Below are 19526 nucleotides of genomic sequence, written 5' to 3'. Positions count from 1 at the left end.
TCAGCTCCACTGCTGCTGGAAGCCCTAATGTAGACAGACCACTGGCATTTAACACCATATGATAACGCTTTCTCATCCGTGCTGTGGCTTCCCACATTGCTAACCCTTGTGATGCTGGACTGGTGTTCAGAATTTCTATAAAAATGTCCCTCGCGTAGGTAGGGCCCCATTGTTGTAACTGGGTCCCCAGATGTGGTTGTATTTGTAGTTCTAGATGGGGCATTCCTGCTGGGCAAATCCACAGAATATATTTATTTACTGAACTCTGCATCCAGCCCAGGGTAGACAGGTCTTCCGCAGATTAAAATGGATCAGTTTAGCTATGATCAACAGCTCAACTGGAAATACCAACTCGCTTCAAGAATCTTGCAATTCTGGACAAAGTCACTTTGTCAAGTCCTTAAATGACAGGCCCATAGTCTTGTTCACGCTCATTCTTCCCCTTCTGTTTATAGTGGCCTTTTAAGCCCTGATCCTGCAGTGAGCTCTGCCTATGGACCTTTCTGCAGGATCGGCGCTTTAGTGACAAAGAGTTGGAGAAACCTTAGAGGGTCCCAAATGGGTGGGCGATACCTTGGCTGGGAGCAGTGCTGAAGCCTGCATCAGTGCCAACAATTAACAACATTTCACTTCCGATTTGCAGGAATTGGGTGGCCTTGGTGCATTAGGTGGAACTTCCTGCGCTATGGGAAAGAAAACCAAGAGGACAGCAGATAGTTCGTCCTCTGAAGATGAGGAGGAGTATGTTGTGGAGAAGGTGCTAGACAGGCGTGTTGTGAAGGGTCAAGTGGAGTATCTTCTCAAGTGGAAAGGATTCTCTGAGTAAGTCCAACTTTCCTTCTGACTTGGGCTATCTTCTTTAGCAGCGCTCCAGGCAGTGCTTCAAATTTGACCTTCGCTGCCCTCATTCAAGCTTTCCTAAACACCTTCATGGGTGGAGCTTGCCTTCTTCACTCCAGATAAGAGTGGCGTGCATCCATTTAAATGAGTGGGTCACGAGGAGAGGGCCTGGGATCGTAAGTGGGTTGTGAAACACTGGCAAAAGTTACTTTCCCTTTGGCGTCTGCGTTCCCTCTCTCACTTCATGGAGTTGGTAGTTCCACTTGAGTTGTTCACCAGCACTCTCGTCTATAGTCTTCCTCCTCACTTGAGCACCAGTGACTGACTCGCGGGTGAAGATGCACCTGAGCAGTTATGGTCTAGACTTATTGTGGAGATGCTATTAACTGCAGCTTGGGTAAATGGCTGTTTAGAAGAGGGATACTTCAAATGCCTTTAAAAAAAATCTCCCCCTTAACTGCCTCTTAATCTGCCCCAATGGGGAAACTTTTTGCAGGTTGTGTGTCCTCTGTGTTTGTCATGGCTTTTGGCCAGACCACTGGGGAATCTAGTAGTCAACCATGAAGCACAGCCATGACTGAAAATGTGCAAGGTTTATATCTTGGCATGGGATGTTTAAATGGATGCACACTGCTTTATACTGGGAGGGCAGGACATTTAACACAGATGATCAGAAAGGAAAGTCCTGGGGGGAGGGATTGGGAAGTATGTATTTGCAAAGAAAATCTGGTAGAACCTTGTTTAGTCAAACCTGGTTTGTCCATATGTCTTCACTCAAGATAACGTCCTCCATTACCACTGCAGGGAAGAGCTCTGCAGGCTTCCAGGTGATTCTAGAATAATCAAATGCATTCTCTGTCTCCTGTTAGTCTGAGATTATGCTTCATTTTGAAACCCTCACCTTATGAGTCATTTAGCAACATGGCAGTCTGTGTTCATGAAGTGCAAGGGTGTCTAAAGCAGTAGTCTCCAAACTTTTTTGATCGTGCACCCCATCAGTAAAAAAAAATTTGAGCATGCACCCCATGCTGCTGGCTGAACTGTCGAAGCAAAAAAAGGTGAGGAGGGCGAAGCGGTGCTGCTGTGGCGGCACTCCTCCTGCCGCGCACCCTGAAGGATCCTCTTGCGCACACCCCACTTTGGAGACCACTGGTCTAAAGTATTGATACTGCAGGTGTCTGGGCTCCCAAAGGAAATGGGGAACCCAGCTTAAAACCTTTGCTAACAACTAACTTTCTTTGCCTTAGAGTAGGTTAATGTCTGTGATCTTTGGATGACAGCATTAAAACTGGTCCGCCTCTGTTTTGATTGTTGTTGCCCATCTCTTCCATGGCAGGGAACACAACACTTGGGAACCCGAGAAGAATCTGGACTGCCCCGAGCTGATTTCTGAGTTTATGAAAAAATATAAAAAAATGAAGGAGGGTGAGAACAACAAATCAAGAGAGAAATCTGAAAGCACAAAGAGGAAATCCAGCCTCTCCAACAGCGCCGAGGACATCAAAACCAAAAAGAAGAGGGAGGTGAGCTTGCAGGATTTTCCTTCACCCCATTCTGCCACAAGCTTCTAGTCCTATTCTGCACAGAATATATTGATCTGTGCTGGTGGAAACCATCTCCTACCTGCATCCTCCTAAAAATTACATGAGAGAATTTTAAAAACAAAATTGTTAAGAGGGTGTATTCTGTTAGACAAACTGGCATAGAGCAACACCTCAGTTTGGGTGTGCTTCAGTCTGCCAGCTTTGTACCACTTTCAGGAAAGCCGCACTAGAATAGGATGAACTAAATGCTGCCTCTGACTCCAAAAAATGGAATCACTAAAAATAATTAGGGTCTTAAATATAATAAAGATTAATAAACAAACAAGGAGTAAACGGCAGTAAGCTAGGACACAAGAAATAGTTTATTGTTTGAATGAAGAAAGAGACTTTAAATGCTGATTTAAGCTTGACATAAACTCAAGTGTTTTAAAGTAGAACTTGCCTTAAAACAATACGTGCCTAAAGCAAGAGGCTTTCCTGTATGTCAAAGTCTGCAGCAATTATTTGGGGCTCTAGAGAGGATGCATCAGTAAAATGCCTGCTCTCGCTGCTCATAAATGTTTCTCAAGCATTCATTCACTGCCATATCTAGGAGCAGATTTTAGGGAAAAATTCATCTTGGTTTTTTTTTACATTTCTATCTGTTGTAGTGTCAATTTAAAATTTGTATTTATTTATTGTACTATGTGCAGTGACTATGGCCTAGTCTACACCGTGGGGGGGATCGATTTAAGTTACGCAACTTCAGCTACGTGAATAACATAGGTGAAGTTGACGTACTTAGATCTACTTACCACGGTGTCTTCACTGCGATAAGTCGACGGCTAATGCTCTCCCATTGACTCTGCCTGCGCCTTTCGCCCTGGTGGAGTACCGGAGTCAACGGGAGAGCGCTCAGTGGTTGATTTATTGCGTCTAGACTAGACGTGATAATTGACCCCCGCTGGATCGATCGCTGCCCGTCGATCCAGCGGGTAATGTAGACAAGCCCTAAGAGGCTACATTAACTATCTTGAACCCAAATAAATTTGAATATCTAGAAGGTCTGGCGTAGTTAGGATTCCCTGCAACTTCTGTGCAAAGTAGGACCCATCTCCTCTGCCTTCCCTTGCTTTCGTTATTGATTGCTGTCTCCCACTGGAATGCTGCCGGTCACTTCTGCTCTTCTCTTTGGAGAGTTGTTGAAGCATCTCCTGAAAGATGCATCTCTTTGTGCAGTTGGCAAGATATTGTCTCCTCCTGACACCCACAGCTGGGTGTTGTACAGATCTCCGCTGTGACAGCTCTGGCTCCTGAGCGTTTGGCCATGGACTCTGTCATCTGTACCAGCCAATAACTGCCATGACATGTCACTGAGGGAAATACATTTTCCAAGATGGGTCTAGCTAGTAAGGGGCTTCAAAGGTCAGAGGTGAAATCCTGGCCTCCTTGCAATCAATGGCAAAACTCCCATTGATTTCAACGTGGCCAGATACCACTCCAGACCTTTGTACCTTTAAAGTAGACCTGGGAAACCAGAGTAAGTTTTATGGAGGTCATGGGCTTAGGCTTGTTGAGGCAAAGCGCTATTCATAGATGTGAAGATTACGAAAGACGGACAGGCTTTTAATCTGTTAGCAAATATTTAATGAAACCCAGCCATTTAATTTTCAAACTCTGGAGGCCAGAACTACAGTATAGGCTGATGGACAGTAATGCCAGGGAAACGGGGGAAGGTCAAGCAGCTATAGAGAGAGTATCATGTAGCCCTCCTTACCCAGACTGCAGAGGTGGTGGGGTGGACCTTTCATGGTCAAGAGAGGAAAGGAAATCAAGGAATACAACAGAGCTGCAGAAACATAGTGCTTTCTCTTAGAACAGGAGCTCTGTGTTTCAAAGTACGGCACAGACTTTTAACCACCATTAAAAGCCAATGGGGCATTGAAAGTAAATCCCCAGACATGGCTTTGAAATGTAGGAAATCCAGACAGGATACTGGAGGTAATGATGCCTGTTGGTTAAATTACTGGCACTGCAAGCACCTTGATACTCAATTATGATGAGGGCAAGGGGGCCTTGTTGGCTGAAGTATAAAATAAAAATGTTGACTCCCTTTAAAAAAATAAAATAAGTTTCCCAGATGTGCAGAATTCACTGTCCAATGCACAAAGCGTGAGAAGATGGGTTATTAAAGCCCATCTTTGTGGAAGAGACTAATATATGGAATGTTCTATAAATGAGGAACCATTGAGCAACATTTTATGTCTCAGATTTTCCGTTCCTGAAGAAAATCTCCTGCAGATCTGTCTTCTCGTTGCCTTTTTTACAACCTTATTTGAAAAAATGCCCTGCCCTTTACAGCTGTGTCTGTACAAAGTTATGGCTAAGTCATTGGAGATTGCATTGCTACTGTCTGCTGGTAATGAAATCATAAGGGGTAATAAGGTCATATATTTCATATCCAGAAGGTTACCCTTAGTGTGTAGGGATTACAGTTTTATAACCCATTATGTATCCTATTTAAAGTTTGGAACTAAAGCTTTCCACCAGTAAAATGAGCAGCTTGATTTCTGCAGCTTAGTTGAAGCATCTTGTCTTCTGATTCCAATGTTCTGGCTTGGCACAGTTTCCCATAGAGATGATGCAAATATCAGCACGTGCTGGAATAGGTCTTAAAAATCCATGCCATGCTTGCACCCACCAGTACTTTTCATGGCAATTGCCATGTATCTGAAGCTGGAGTCTCCCCTGTTGTGTTACATCAGCCTTGATAGTCCATGATCGAACATTAAAAGGCTGGAGACTTGCGTACACCTTCTGGGGGCAAAAAAGGAATAGCAGATAGTTCTTAATCATTGTTACAAGGGACATTGTTTTGAAATCTATATAATTGAAAAAAAGAATTGAAAGCACACCTCTACCCCGATATAACGCTGTCCTCGGGAGCCAAAAAATCTTACCGTGTTATAGGTGAAACTGCGTTATATCAAACTTGCTTTGATCCCCACCCCCCGGAACACTGCTTTACTGCATTATATCTGAATTTGTGTTATATCGGGTCGCGTTATATCGGAGTAGAGGTGTAGTTTGAGATAATGCACCTGTCCTCAAGTCCCCTGCCAATTTCTGTGGTTTATTCACACTTTCTAAAAAAAATTTTTCCTCTCCTTTCTTGTGTAAAAGACAAAAGAGGAAGCTGGGTAATTATAGGAGAAACTGATGATACACAAAGTGTTATGAAATGCACAAAATATACTCTTGGGAAATTTTTTCCCCTCTAATCTTTCAGCAATGGTAATCTCGGTTGTTGCATGTAATAATAATAGGGCCACTATTTCAAACAGAAATATGATTTGTTTTTTAAGCTGTGCCCCTTAGACCAGGGGTTCTCAAACTGGGGGTCGGGACCCCTTGGGGTTGTAAGGTTATTACATGGGGGGTCGTGAGCTGTCAGCCTCCAGGATATATAATGGGGGTAGATATATAAAAAAGTGTGTTTAATTTATAAGGTGGGAGGGTCGCACTCAGAGGCTTGCTGTGTGAAAGGGGTCCCAGTACAAAAGTTTGAGAACCTCGGCCTTAGACCATGTGATCTCTTGTGTGGCACCTGCAGTAAAACATCCTTGAGGTACACATCTTTGTTTACCTCCAAAATGCTCCTCTTCTCTCCACATGTCGGCTAGATCTAGTAGCTGAGCTGTCATTGATAAGACTTCCCTGTTTTAACCAAATATACCACAGAATGTTTAGGGTTAGATTTTTAGAAAGCGCTGAGCACCACTGCGTGGTGTCAAACATATATTTTGAATGTGTTCAGCTCCTGTTTAGGCACCTAAATGAAGTGGAAAGGCTTTCAAAGGCGTCCAGCCCCCATTGTTCTCAAAGGCAGTTGTTTGGGTGCTGATTAGCCCCAACACTGCAGTATTGCAGCTGAAGATAGTGATGAGTTCCAGCCACAAAGTTCTCATCCAGACCCAAACTCTTGTAAAGTTGTACAGTGTTAGGTCTGTACTTTTGGTATAGACCAGGGATCGGTGACCTTTGGCACGCGGCGTGGGTTGAGGGATGTGGTGGTCGCCGCTTCCCGCCACCCCCATTGGCCTGGAGCGACGAACCACGGCCAGTGGGAGCCACGATCGGCTGAAACTGCGGACGCAGCAGGTATACAAACCGGCCCGGCCCGCCAGGTTGCTTACCCTGGCAGGCCAGGTGCCAAAGGTTGCCGATCCCTGGTTTAGACCTATCTCTAATATAAAAACTAAACACCTGTTGTCTCCAAATTGCAGTGCAAATTGTGATGCAGTAGCTTAGATTTTTTTTTTGTATTTTATTCGTTTACTGATTCATGAAATTGGTGCATTCCCAATGGGTCTCCCGGTCAATAGTGAAGTAGCCAGTTTTTGCTTGGATCTGTATTCTCTCATTACCCTCGGAACGTTTTTTCATTTGGCAAATGTTTTTAGTGCATCCAAAGCCAAGCTGGCTGCCTCTTTGTTTGCCTCTTGATCTGCATAACAGCATCTGTTGTACAGCATGGCAAGCAGCAAACATGCATATCTGAGAATACCGTGTGCTGCTGCAATGAAATAGAGAAACCTCGCCCCATACATTATGGCCTGTGGTGACTGAAAGCTGTCAGGCCACCTAACAGCCATCAGATGGTACGTGCAAGGAGCTGCGTCACCCCCACCTCCCTCCTGCGCTCACAAGCCCCATCTCAGACTCTCAGTAAAAATGCACCAGTTGTCCCATTGTTGGCAGCCTCAGCCCAGAGACCTCATGGACAGACTCAAACTCTCCTCTTCCTTTGGAGTTGGTGGTAGGCTTGAGAAGCTAGCATCGCTGCAGCCAGAACCATACCTCTTCTGGGGAGAGCAGACTTTGATCTCTGCGGATGTCTGTTATCAGTCCAGAACTTCTCACCAGCTGTATATTTAAACTGACTTCACTAAAGCAGTGGCTTGTCTTTATGGATTTCCTTGTTTTCCCCTCTCTCCATGTTCATTATTATTGACTATTGACTCATGAATTGTAGATTCCAAATAATGACTTGGAGAAGTTAACCCATCTGTTTATAACCCCACCATATTTCTACATGTCAGAGGGTTGGCGGTGCCCTTTTAAGCCTGCTTTGTTCTAAATTGTCAGGATGTAAAGAAACGGCCAAAGATAATATAAATCGTTATAATTTTTTTTTTCAACCCATTCTCTCCTTGCCAGAGCAACGATATTGCCAGGGGCTTTGAAAGAGGATTAGAGCCAGAAAAGATCATCGGTGCCACAGACTCCTGTGGAGATTTAATGTTCTTAATGAAATGGTAAGTCGGGGGTGTCATCCCCCTCTCTCCCCCTCCCCTTTCAGATAAGTAGCTTGGATGGTTTTCTGGCCTGTGCTCTTCTAACACACCCAGGGAAGGAATGGTCCCAAGTGAGCCACTGTAGTATACAGGACTAGGGCAGCTAGGCAGCTCCCCTTTCTTTTGTGTGGCTTCATTCTCTCCCATTCAGGCTTGCCCCTCCTGTCTTAGGTTTTACCTCTGCTGTGCCACTGACCTGGTGTTCACTGGTTCTGGGGCTCGCTGCCCTGTCCCAGAACACAACAGAGTTCAAGCTGCCTGCTGGAACCAGCAACTACGCAGTTTCCAGCTCTGCTTCCCCCACCCCCACCCCCAAGTGACAGCACACGGGAAATCCTTTGAAAGAGATTCCCATTTGGCTCTGTTGGTTCCTTTGCTTTTCTCAGCTGGGTTGGCATCTTACTGGGCCCCCGCAGCAGGCAGCCAGTGGCCCCTCCCCCACCCTCTGCAAAGACAAAGAGCTGGGAGCTTCATGCGCAGCAATCCTGCAGCTTTGCTAGGCAGGAGAAGGCTGCAGCTTTGTTTCGCTTGCCTGCTCCAGTTCCCAGCCCTGCCGTAAGTAGTTTCCTGGCTTGTGGCACCTGCCCTCGTTGGCCCAGAGTCCAGCAGAGAGTGAGCCCTGGCTCTGCTTTGGCTTCCCTGAAACCCAGCAGAACAGAAACAGATTCCCTCAGTTCCCTCACATCAGCAGGCAGAGTCTTGTACTTCTCACAGTGACTCCGTGGCTATGCTCAGCTTTCATACCAAAAGCATGTTCCACAGGTCTCAGGGTCCTCTTCCCTCACTGTGCACCAAATTTAAACATTGCAAGGACAAAGTGACGTGCACTGGGTGGTGTTCTTACAGCTGTTAATTGAGCCTATCTTCTGGTAAGCTCTTGTGCGTATAGAAATCCAACAGTTCTCTTTGTTCTGTACTTACCAATTAAAGGTGAAAAAGCACCTTATGCATATATTACCAGGTGGCTAAAGATGTTGTATTAAAGGAATGTAACGATCAAAGCTTAGTAAGAGTGAGCACACTTCTACATTGTAGGCTGAAAAGTCACGTGCTGTATGAAGAAATGTGGAAGGCAGCAACTTGGTCATCTTGTCAGGCTTTTGCCAGATGCTGCAAACGAGGAGTGAAGGCAACATCTGCAGAGGCCTCTGGTCCTGGGATATTGTCTTTACAAATGGAAAGCAAAAGTTTTGCCTCTAAAACATTCACTCTGAGCTCAGCCAGGGGATTTTCTTGCTGCCATTCCTGCATTGGGGGTTTGAGTCAGGATAATATCTGATGAGTTCTCTTTGACTGTTCAGGGTTGTCCTAATTCACCTTTACCCTTCTACATTTTGGGTCAAATCAGTAGAAGATAGTATCAGAGGGGTATCCATGTTAGTCTGGATCTGTAAAAAGCAACAAAGAGTCCTGTGGCACCTTAAAGACTAAGGCTATGGCTACACTTGCACTTCAAAGCGCTGCCACGGCAGCGCTTTGAAGCACTAAGTGTAGTCAAAGCGCCAGCACTGGGAGAGAGCTCTCCCAGCACTGTCCGTACTCCACCTCCCTGTGGGGAATAACATACAGCGCTGGGAGCCGCGCTCCCAGCGCTCGGGCTTTGATCACACTGGCACTTTGCAGCGCTGCAATTTGCAGCGCTGGAGAGGGTGTGTTTTCACACCCTGCTGCAGCGCTGCAAATTTGCAAGTGTAGTCATGGCCTAACAGATGTATTGGAGCATAAGCTTTCGTGGGTGAATGCCCACTTCGTCAGACGCATGTAATGGACATTTCCAGAGGCAGGTATAAATATGCAGGCAAGAATCAGTCTGGAGATAACGAGGTTAGCTCAGTCAGAGAGGGTGAGGCCCTCTTCTAGCAGTTGAGGTGTGAACACCAAGGGAGGAGAAACGGCTTTTGTAGTTGGCTAGCCATTCAGTCTTTGTTTAATCCTGATCTCATGATGTCAGTAGAAGAGTTACACTGCTGTGTTCTGCAGATGAATTTAATTGGGGAAGTTAATAATTAAGTGGGCTTTCAGGTTTGGATGCCTTCTCACTGGGTTGTGTTCCTTAAGGTAGAGCCAGCCCCTGACATGGTGATTGACAGGTCTCATCCTGCCACCTCAGTTGCGCAGCATAGATTACACCTGGTGTAGGAATGGTGATACTCAGGGAAGAAGTTGTGCATAAAAGTATCCTATATAAACAGTCTATGTTTATGGAACAGAGGTGGAAACTGCAAGTGATCTCATGAGATGAAGATGGCAAAATGTTGGTAGATGAGAGAGGCAGATAGCGCCCTGGTGAGGGGTGGATACTAAACTAATGTTGTTCTTAACATGACCAAAGTGGACAACATTACACTGATTGGGGTGGGAGGTGATTGTGGGGAGCAGGAAATGAAGTTTCCTATAATCCAGTACATGAATTGAGTTTATCTGGCAGTTTTACTTGATGGTGGGGCTGGGGCAGTGGTTGCTCACACTATTCAGTAGTTCTTCGCTGTAGGTGTGCTTGCGTCCCTGCGCTGCAGATTGGAGAACTTCAGTAGCAGTGTCCCTTAGGCCCGCACATAGACTCATAGACTTTAAGGTCAGAAGGGACCATTATGATCATCTAGTCTGACGTCCTGCACAATGCAGGCTACAGAATCTCACCCACCCACTCCTGTAACAAACCCCTAACCTATGTCTGAGTTATTGAAGTCCTCAAATTGTGGTTTGAAGACCTCAAGCTGCAGAGAATCCTGCAGCAAGTGACCCGTGCCCCATGCTGCAGAGGAAGGCGAAAAACCTCCAGGGCCTCTGCCAATCTGCCCTGGAGGAAAATTGCCATATTTGGGGTCGGGAAGGAATCAGTTAAACCCTGAGCATGTGGGCAAGACTCACCAGCCAGCACCCAGGAAAGAATTCTCTGTAGTAACTCAGATCCCAACCCATCTAACGTCCCATCACAGACCACTGGGCATACTTACCTGCTGATAATCAAAGATCAATTGCTAAATTAATTGCCAAAATTAGGCTATCCCATCATACCATCCCCTCCATAAACTTATCAAGCTTAGTCTTAAAGCCAGATATGTCTTTTGACCCCACTACTCCCCTTGGAAGGCTGTTCCAGAAGGCTGTTCAGTGTAACACTACACATTAAAAAAGGAAAGGTAGTACAGAATGCATATCCCAGTGAAACTACAAAGGAGTTACATATGGTCAAGACAGTAAAACCAGCTTTGAATTTGGCCAGACTATTAGGGACAATGATCTTACTCATGCAAAGAGCTCAATGTAATTGTTTATTGATCACAAGTAGTTTTTATAAACTATGATTTTATTATTATCTATGTGCTGTGATCGAATGACCTCAAATAGTTGTGAAGTCTTAAGTGGTTTTATGAACTGTCTCTCCTTGTGCTGCATGGGCTAACCCCCCTCAGTGCCTTTTCAACGGCCCCGGATAGAGACGGAGTTATTCACAGTCCATCAAGACCATTACTTCTATTCGCATTTCTATAGTTAGTCAGTCTCCTTCTTTGGGTATGGCTACACTTACGGTTTGCAGCGCTGGTAGTTTGCAGCGCTGGTCGTCCAGCTGTGCAGGGCCAGCGCTGGAGTGTGGCCACACTCACAGCTACCAGCGCTGGTGTGTGGCCACATTTGCAGCATTAGCAGCGCTGTTGGGAGTGATGCATTATGGGCAGCTATCCCAGCATTCAAGTGGCAGCAACTCAAGTGCTTTTCAAAAGAGGGGGGTGGGGTGTAGTGTGTAGTGTGACAGGGAGCGGGGGGAGAGAGAGAGAGTGGATTTTTGGAGCCAACACTGAGTTAGCTTCCTGCATTGAAAAATCATAAAATCTTCCCGACCCCTTAGTCTTAACTCTTAAATTGCAAATAGCCTGCATCCCAACGGACTGCCTTTCTCTGTCAAGCAAACACTCACTTCCTGCCTGCCTCATCCACAGGGGGTTATCTCATTTGATTGTTCACAGCCAGATACAGATTGATCACAGCAAACAGGAGCTGTCAGTTTGTTTTTATAAGCAGCTCCGGTCGGAGCTCAGGACGGAGCTCAGAGTTCACAACAAAACAAAGAGAGGCTGCATAACAAAACAAAGGTAATAATTTAGTTACAAGCATTCTGGGATATCTCCTTATACCCTGGAGGCCAATAACAGCGCTGGTGAGTGTCCACACTTGATGACCAGCGCTGCAGCACCAGCGCTGCAATCGTTATACCCCAGTCAGAGCCAGGTGTACGGCCAGCGCTGCAGCCAGGGAGTTGCAGCGCTGGATGTGCCCTGCAGGTGTGGCCACTTACTAATTGCAGCGCTGGAAAGCCTCCACCAGCGCTGCAACTCGCAAGTGTAGCCATACCCTTAGTTGTCATTCTAGTTGTAGTTTTTTTTCTCTTTTCTTATTTTTCCCCTTTAAAAAATAAAATAAAAAAAACCTTTTAGTTTTTTTCCCCTGCTATTTCCCCCCTCATTGGGGGACCCTTCCCCCAGTGGGGTGTGCCCGGCTCACCGGGAAGCGCCTCTCTTGCAAAGAGGCAGTCCCTATCGCAGACAAGCTTAATACACTCAAGAAACAGGTTACAAAATGTAATTTTTCACCCCAAATATTGCTTTAGTTGGGTTGTAGAGTTTCTGTAGCTTAGCGTTCCAGTTATTTCTCTTTACAGACTGGATCCCTATCTCAGCCTGGACTCAGTCCCTGCCTTTCCCTTCAGGCGTTTTTAGCAATCTTCCTTCTTGGACAGGGAGGCAATGGAGAAGAGTCCTGATTGCCTTACTTCCCAGCCTTAAATAGAATTAACATAAGGCGGGAATCTTTTGTTTCCACTGGAAAAATACCAGCAGTGTCCGGTACCAGGTGACATTATCAGATGAACCTGCAATGTCGAAGCAACATCCCAAGAAGCTTCTCAGGAAGGTGGGGGATTAGTATCTTCAGAGATCTATTGTCCTTAAATGATTCATTCAGGCTGATTGCTTACTATCTGGTGGACCTTCCCCCACGTACACACACAGTTGTAATTGTTGCATAGTCAATATTCCTAACTTCAGATACAGAAATGATACATGTTGTGACAAAGTTCCTCCTCTACCTTGGTGGGTCCTGCACTTATTGGCGGATTTGCTCGCCTCACAGATTCACCCTGTGGGTCGGGAAACAGCCCAGAGACCTTCCCCTCTGGTAGAAGCCACAGTCCAGGTCAATTCCTCCTGTGTTTAATCAGGAGTTGGGAGGTTTCGGGGGGAACCCGGGCCCGCCCTCTACTGCCCAGGGCCCTGTGGACTGCAGCTGTCTAGAGTGCCTCTTGGTACAGTTGCGCGACAGCTACAACTCCCTGGGCTACTTCCCCATGGCCTCCTCCCAACACTTTCCTTGTCCTCACCACTGGACCTTCCTCCTGATGTCTGATAACGCTTGTACTTCTCTGTCCTCCAGCAGTGTGCCTACTCACTCTCGGCTTCTTGCACACCTCTTGCTCCCAGTTCCTTGCACGCACTTCCTCTCCCCTGGCTCCCTTTGGCCTGACTGGAGTGAGCCCTTTTATAGCATCAGAGGGGCCTTAATTAGAGTCAGGTGCTTAACAGCTGCACCTGACTCTTAGCAGGTTAATTGGAGCCAGGTGTTCTCATTAGCCTGGAGCAGCCCCTGCTCTGGTCACTCAGGGAACAGAAAATTGCTTATCCAGTGGCCAGTATATCTCCCTTCGACTACTCTGCTGTTCCCAACTGGCCTGGGTCTATCACAATGTATACAAATTGGATAAACATATTGAGTAGATAATAACCTTTTCAATGATGCCTCGCATGACCCATCTTACATAAAACATATCTTAATTATGCTGTGTTCATATCACATGGGTGTCAGGCCACGCTTTCGCAGAACATTATGCGATCACTGGGGATTCCTCCTCCAGTGCCACCTTCAGCTCCATAGTCCTGTCATCTGTAACTGACCTGACTCTGAAGGTCCAGCCCTACAGAAAGGGGACTGCTCGGGAGTGACCTTCAGTGGAACACCCATAGGGATGCTACTTGAAGAAGTAGTAGTAGTTACTCACCTGTGCAGTAATGATAGTTCTTTGAGATGTATCCCCCTGTGGCTGCTCTATAACCCACCCTCCCCTCTACTTCAGAGTTCTTGTCAATAACCACGGTAGAGAAGGAACTGAGGGGGGGGTTAGCCCGTGCATGCTGACTAGCCTCATGGCACAACACGAGGAGAAACAGCACACATGTGGGCCCAATAGACACTGCTACCAAAGTTCTCTGATCAGCAGTGCAGGGACGCAAGCACACCTCCAGTGGAGCACCCATAGGGAGACACATCTCAAAGAATCATTGTTCTTGCACAAAGTGAGTAACTTCTTCTTTTACGTTTATGGTGAACATACAGTTTAACAGGAAATATCTTGCCTTACGTATACGGGTATCGTTGTGTTGGGCTGTTCCACCCCAGAGACGACCGTATGTGCTACATAAAAGCTAGAAATTTAATGGGTGCTGTATTGGTCCCCAAGCCAGAGCAGGACTGTGGAGAGATCCTAAGGAATGCTGTAACTCGCTAACACCAATGGTGGTTGGGGTGCTCCGTGTTTAGTCACATGCTAAAGTGGTTATGGGAATGGAGAGCATTCCATAGAACGGGTCGGCAACCTTTCAGAAGTGCTGTGCCGAGTCTTCATTTATTCACTCTGATTTAAGGTTTCATGTGCCAGTGATACGTTTTAACGTTTTTAGAAGGTCTCTTTCTATAAGTCTCTAATATATAACTAACTATTGTTGTATGTAAAGTAAATAAGGTTTTTAAAATGTTTAAGAAGCTTCATTTAAAATTAAATTAAAATGCAGAACCCCCAGATGGGTGGCCAGGACCCAGGCAGTGTGAGTGCTGCTGAAAATCAGCTCACGTGCCGCCTTTGGCACCCGTGCCATAGGTTGCCTACCCCTGCCATAGAAACAGAAGCTGCTTATGCGATGGAGTAGGGACTGTGTGGGGGATGGGAGAGCAGGGGGTGACTTTAGGTGAGGGACAGGACCTGAGCCAGGCACGGGGGAGGGGGAGTAAACACCTTTGCCCGGAAGCTGGAAAAAGGAAGAGAGCCTGCTAGAGAGGGTTTGGTCAGTTTCGGTTTTGGGCTGGGTGGTGGAATTCAGGGAATCCCAAGCTGGGATCCAAGAACCCTGAACCCCTAGAAGGACCAGATTGGGGGGTCCTGGTTGTGCCTGCAAGCTCTGCTGTAGCCTGCGTTCCTGTTGTTCAATAAACCCTCTGTTTTACTGGCTGGCCGAGAGTCACTGTTAGTCCCAGGAAGAGGGGTGCAGGGCCTGACTCCCCTATACTCTGTGACAGCTTAATAGTCTAGCATTGACATCTGACTAAAGTTGTTTCTATGAGCTACATTCACAGTGCTGTGTGCTTCAAGGCACTGTCCAAAACTAATCTGCACACCGAGTGAGAAGGATAATCTAGTGGATGGAATTTAGGAGACCTGGGTTCAGTTACTGGTGCAGCCACAGACTCCCTTTGTGTCCTTGGGCAAGTCATTTAGCCTCCCTGCCCCATCAGTTCCCATCTGTGAAATAGGGACGATGCCTCCCTTCCTCACAAGGGAGCTGTGGAGATCACACCCGTTAATGGCTGAGAAGCGCTCAGGGATTGTGGTGAGAAGGGCCATATATAGACATAAAGCAAGGGTGGCCAACCTGAGCCTGAGAAGGAGCCAGAATTTACCAATGTACATTGCCAAAGAGCCACAGTGATATGCCAGCAGCCCCTCATCATCTCACCCCTGCCCCACCGTTCCCAGCGCTTCCCAGCCACCGGCAGCCGATCAGCACCTCCCCATGCCTCTGGGATGGATGGGGGAGGAGCAAGGGTGCAGCAGGCTCAGGGGAGGGGGCAGGAAGGGGTGGGGGCCTTGGGGTAAGGGGTGGAGTTGGGGGCAAGGTCTGGGGTTGAGCAGTGGAAAGTTGGCACCTGTAGCTCCAGCCCTGGAGTCAGCCCCTATGCAAGGAGCCACATTTTAACTTATGAAGAGCCGCATGTGACTCCAGAGACATGGATTGGCCACCTCTGACAGAGAGACAGACACCCATCCTGTGAAGGAGGGAGGTATCTGTGCATACATGTGCGCACTGTTGCTCACAGCAGAGTTTTGAAGTCCTGTTACAGTGGCACCTCAGAGTTACGAACACCAGAGTTACAAACTGACCAGTCAACCACACATCTCCTTTGGAACCGGAAGTACACAGTCAGGCAACAGCAGAGATGGAAAATAAAAGCTAACACAGCACTGTGCTGTGTTTGCTTTTAACATAAACTACCAAAAATATAATGGGAAAGTTTAAAAAAAAAAAAAAAAGGTTTGACAAGGTAAGGAAACTGCTTGTGCTTGTTTCATTTAAATCAAGATGGTTAAAAGCAGCATTTTTCTTCTGCGTAATAAAGTTTCAAAACTGTATTAAGTCAATGTTCAGTTATCAACTTTTGAAAGAACAACCGTAATGTTTTGTTGAGAATTATGAACATTTCAGAGTTACGAACTGCCCCCATTCCCGAGGTGTTTGTAACGCTGAGGTTCTATTGTAATGTTGAAATGTAATGTCTATTGTAATGCCAGTGGGAGCCCAGAGCTGACAAGGACAGTAATACTCTCTCTTTGAACCTTCAGGAAAGACACCGATGAAGCCGACCTGGTCCTAGCAAAGGAAGCCAATGTGAAATGCCCGCAAATTGTGATAGCGTTTTATGAGGAGAGACTGACCTGGCACGCGTATCCAGAGGACACGGAAAACAAAGAGAGAGAAGCAGCGAAAAGCTAAAGGGCCATCCTGGGCCATCCTTAGCTGTACATACACATCCCCCCGACCCGACCACATCCATTGAAATGTGCTTATTACTGTGCTCCCAGGAGAAACCTTGTTATTGGTTCAGTCATAACATAAATGGTTTGCTTCATGTTCAGCTTCATCTCTAGTGAAACCCATGAGATTTATGTGCTGTGTGTCCTCCTCTCTCCTCCCCCCTGCCCTCCAGAAAACGGTTTTGACTTGTCACATCCTCTTAGAGCCTCCAGGGGGTTTATAGAGTTATTGGTTCCCTTTGGTTCGGTCCCTTTTTGCCGCTTTAAATGCCGAGAGTGGCAGCGATGCCCTTTCTAAACAGAACGAAGTGGAGTTCCCCTGTCCAGGTACACAAATGGCTGTTGGCTGGGAAAGCGATAGGAGCTGTCTGCATTTGGGAAATCCATCCCGTCCCTCCTGCTAGTGCGACACAGGGCAACATCCTGAGATGGTCACTGTGGCCTTGGTATGCTGGGCCTGTGTGTTGTTACATAACTGGCAAAGTCTTGTTGGGACTGTGCATCTGGACTCCGTCCCGGAGGACACCAGTTGTCCTGAGTTGTGACGCCTTCCAGCCTGTCTCGTGCCTAGGATGGATTCCAGGCGAGCTGTGTTCTCTTTGCAAGCCCAGCCTGCATTAGTATTGGTTCCCAGACGCAGAGCGAGCCCCCTTCCTCTAGGAGGAGTCTAATGAGTGGGAGGTGGGGAAAGTAGAGCCTTCTGAACTTCTAATGCGATTGTTTATCCCCTGTCGGGCGCAGGTGGAGGCCTGCCACTGCTTCTGTATGATCTTCTGCAGTATGTATGTATACATTCGTTTCTCATTTGGGCTGTGTATTTCCGCAGCAGTGAGCGTGTCAGGTGGCCTGGCTTTGTGTCAAGGCGCCTGATCCATGTCTGTCATTGGCTGTTGCTTCAAAAGGCCACAAGCATTGTGTTACCAAAGTGGCTTTCTGCTTGAGGGCCTCTCCTCCCCTCCCCCATGAGCTCTGTCTTGGAAATGTGGACAGCTGATCTGGTCTGGTGTGCACAGCACTTCTCCCTGGAACATATGCCCCAGGCTCTAGGACCTGCCAGTGGAGCAGAGAGGGCATTGCTGTTTCCAGAGGGTGAGTGCTTGTTTTGCAAGGCCTGGGTATCTGGGACAGTCACTCTGCTGCCCAAGAGAGCAGGCAGCACAGTAAGATGGTGCAGAACTGAGCCGCTACAGCATTAGGCACTGCTTTCAGGGGCTCCTTTTCCTTTCCCTCCCTGAGTATGGTGCGGCCGGAGTTGAGAACTGACCCAGGGCTGGTTGCAAGATCTGCTCCTTAGCATCTCGGCACAGCCCCCTTTTGCTTTCCAGCATCATGTACGCTCTGCATGCTGATCCTATGTACTGTGTAGTTTAGCTGGACTTGGGCTCTCCTTGCCCGCAGGAACTGATGGATGTCTTAGGCTCCCCACCTCCTAATGGTGCAAACAGAGTCCTCCTTGATGACTAGTAGTAATACAATTATGATATTGCGATATTGACACTGGTTTCTGGTTGACACGTTCCCCGTGCAAAGCTCCTGCGAGAATGAGCGCTAGTTGGTTTTGTGGCCTTCATTGTGGCTTGGAAAGGCTTATTGCATAAAGTGGAGACCTGCAAGTGGATGAATTGGAAAGGGGTTGTGGGTTTATTCTCTGGAATGAAAATATCATTGTTGCATCCTGACTTTCTTCAATCCAAAGGCCTGGTCCTGTTCTTATCTCCCCTCATTCCCATCCCTTTGCTACCCTGATTCTCTCCCTTTATAGTGAGCTTGGAAATCTTGAATGGCATTGGGGGATATCTGCAGACTGGTTGCAGAGGGAGTTTTATCAGTGGTGACTTCCTTCCTGGCCTTGGACTCTGGTTAGTTTTGTGCCATGGGCACAGAGAGTTTTGCTTGTTCTGATTTTCTAGAGCACGTGACCGAGTTTGTTCTCAGCCTCCTTGTTGGTCTGTCTGTCTCACTTCACAAGCTCGTTCAGTATAATGTTCGCACTGTTGGATGAATTCTGCATGCAAGCAGTTCAGATGCTGTGGGGGAAATCCAGGCACCCTAGAAATCAATGGCAGAGCTCTCATTGACTTCCGTGGGACCAGGATTTCACTCTGTCTCTCTAACATGACTTCTAGTTGAGCGCATACCACTAAGTGGTATTCCTGCTTCACTGACACGCCTGCCATCGTCTCCTGTGCCTTTTGGAGGTGTGTGCCGGCAAAGGGTTAGCATGGCCATTGCTTTGAAAGTTCCCATTGTCAGGGTCAGTATTTCTAGTTGCATCATCCTGGCTGGTGTTGAGAGTGATTTGAAATAAAAAAAAATCTGCCTTCTGAGCCACACTGCCAAGCAGGCCAGCAAAGCTGCAGCTGCCAGCACACCGAGTAGAAATGCTGATGTGCCTAATGCTGCACACTTCTTATATGTGCTGGGAAGTGCTCCTGGCCCTGGGACCCTTCCAAGGCTTCTGCTTAGCAGCTTTCCTGGCATCTCGGTAGCTGACTTTGCTCATTATTAAGCGTCTGTGGTCTTACAGCCTCTTGTTCCTATAACTGTGGGGCTTGCACAGGTACCTCTGGCACCAGCACAATCCACAAAGATTCAGAGTATGGCTACACTTGCAGCTGTACAGCACTGGGAGTTAAAGCTGTCTTCGTACAGCTGTGTAGGGAAAGCGCTGCAGTGTGGCCACACTGACAGCTACCAGTGCACCGTGGTGGCCACATTTGCAGCATTTGCAGTGGTGTTGGGAGTGGTGCATTGTGGGCAGCTATCCCAGCATTCAAGTGGCTGCAACGTGCTTTTCAAAAGAGCGGGGTGGGGTGGAGTGTGACAGGGAGCGTGAGGGAGACAGAGAGAGTGGATTTTTGGAGCTGACACTGTGTCAGCTCCCTGCCTTGCAAGTTCTGACCCCTTCCCCCACCCCTCTCTCATTCACTAAATGCAAATAGCCTTCTT

General features: G+C 47.1%; 1 protein-coding gene across 2 annotated transcripts in view; it reads left to right on the top strand.

Moving 5' to 3' along the window:
* CBX5 (chromobox 5) overlaps window positions 1-19296 on the top strand; it is a 54921-nt gene extending 35625 nt beyond the window's left edge. For both annotated transcript variants that reach the window (XM_044995673.1, XM_044995672.1), the window contains exons 2-5: window positions 644-822; window positions 2177-2363; window positions 7584-7681; window positions 16386-19296. In XM_044995673.1, the coding sequence (XP_044851608.1) occupies window positions 686-822; window positions 2177-2363; window positions 7584-7681; window positions 16386-16536 (573 nt within the window). In that variant the 5' untranslated portion in view covers window positions 644-685 and the 3' untranslated portion in view covers window positions 16537-19296. The remainder of the gene's footprint in view (window positions 1-643; window positions 823-2176; window positions 2364-7583; window positions 7682-16385) is intronic.
* The last annotated feature ends 230 nt before the right edge of the window (window positions 19297-19526 follow it).

Source organism: Mauremys mutica, chromosome 20 (genome assembly GCF_020497125.1).
Source record: "Mauremys mutica isolate MM-2020 ecotype Southern chromosome 20, ASM2049712v1, whole genome shotgun sequence".
Classification (NCBI taxonomy): Eukaryota; Metazoa; Chordata; order Testudines; family Geoemydidae; genus Mauremys; species Mauremys mutica.
The sequence above is the reverse complement of the archived record's forward strand: the minus strand, read 5'-3'. Positions and strand labels throughout refer to the sequence as shown.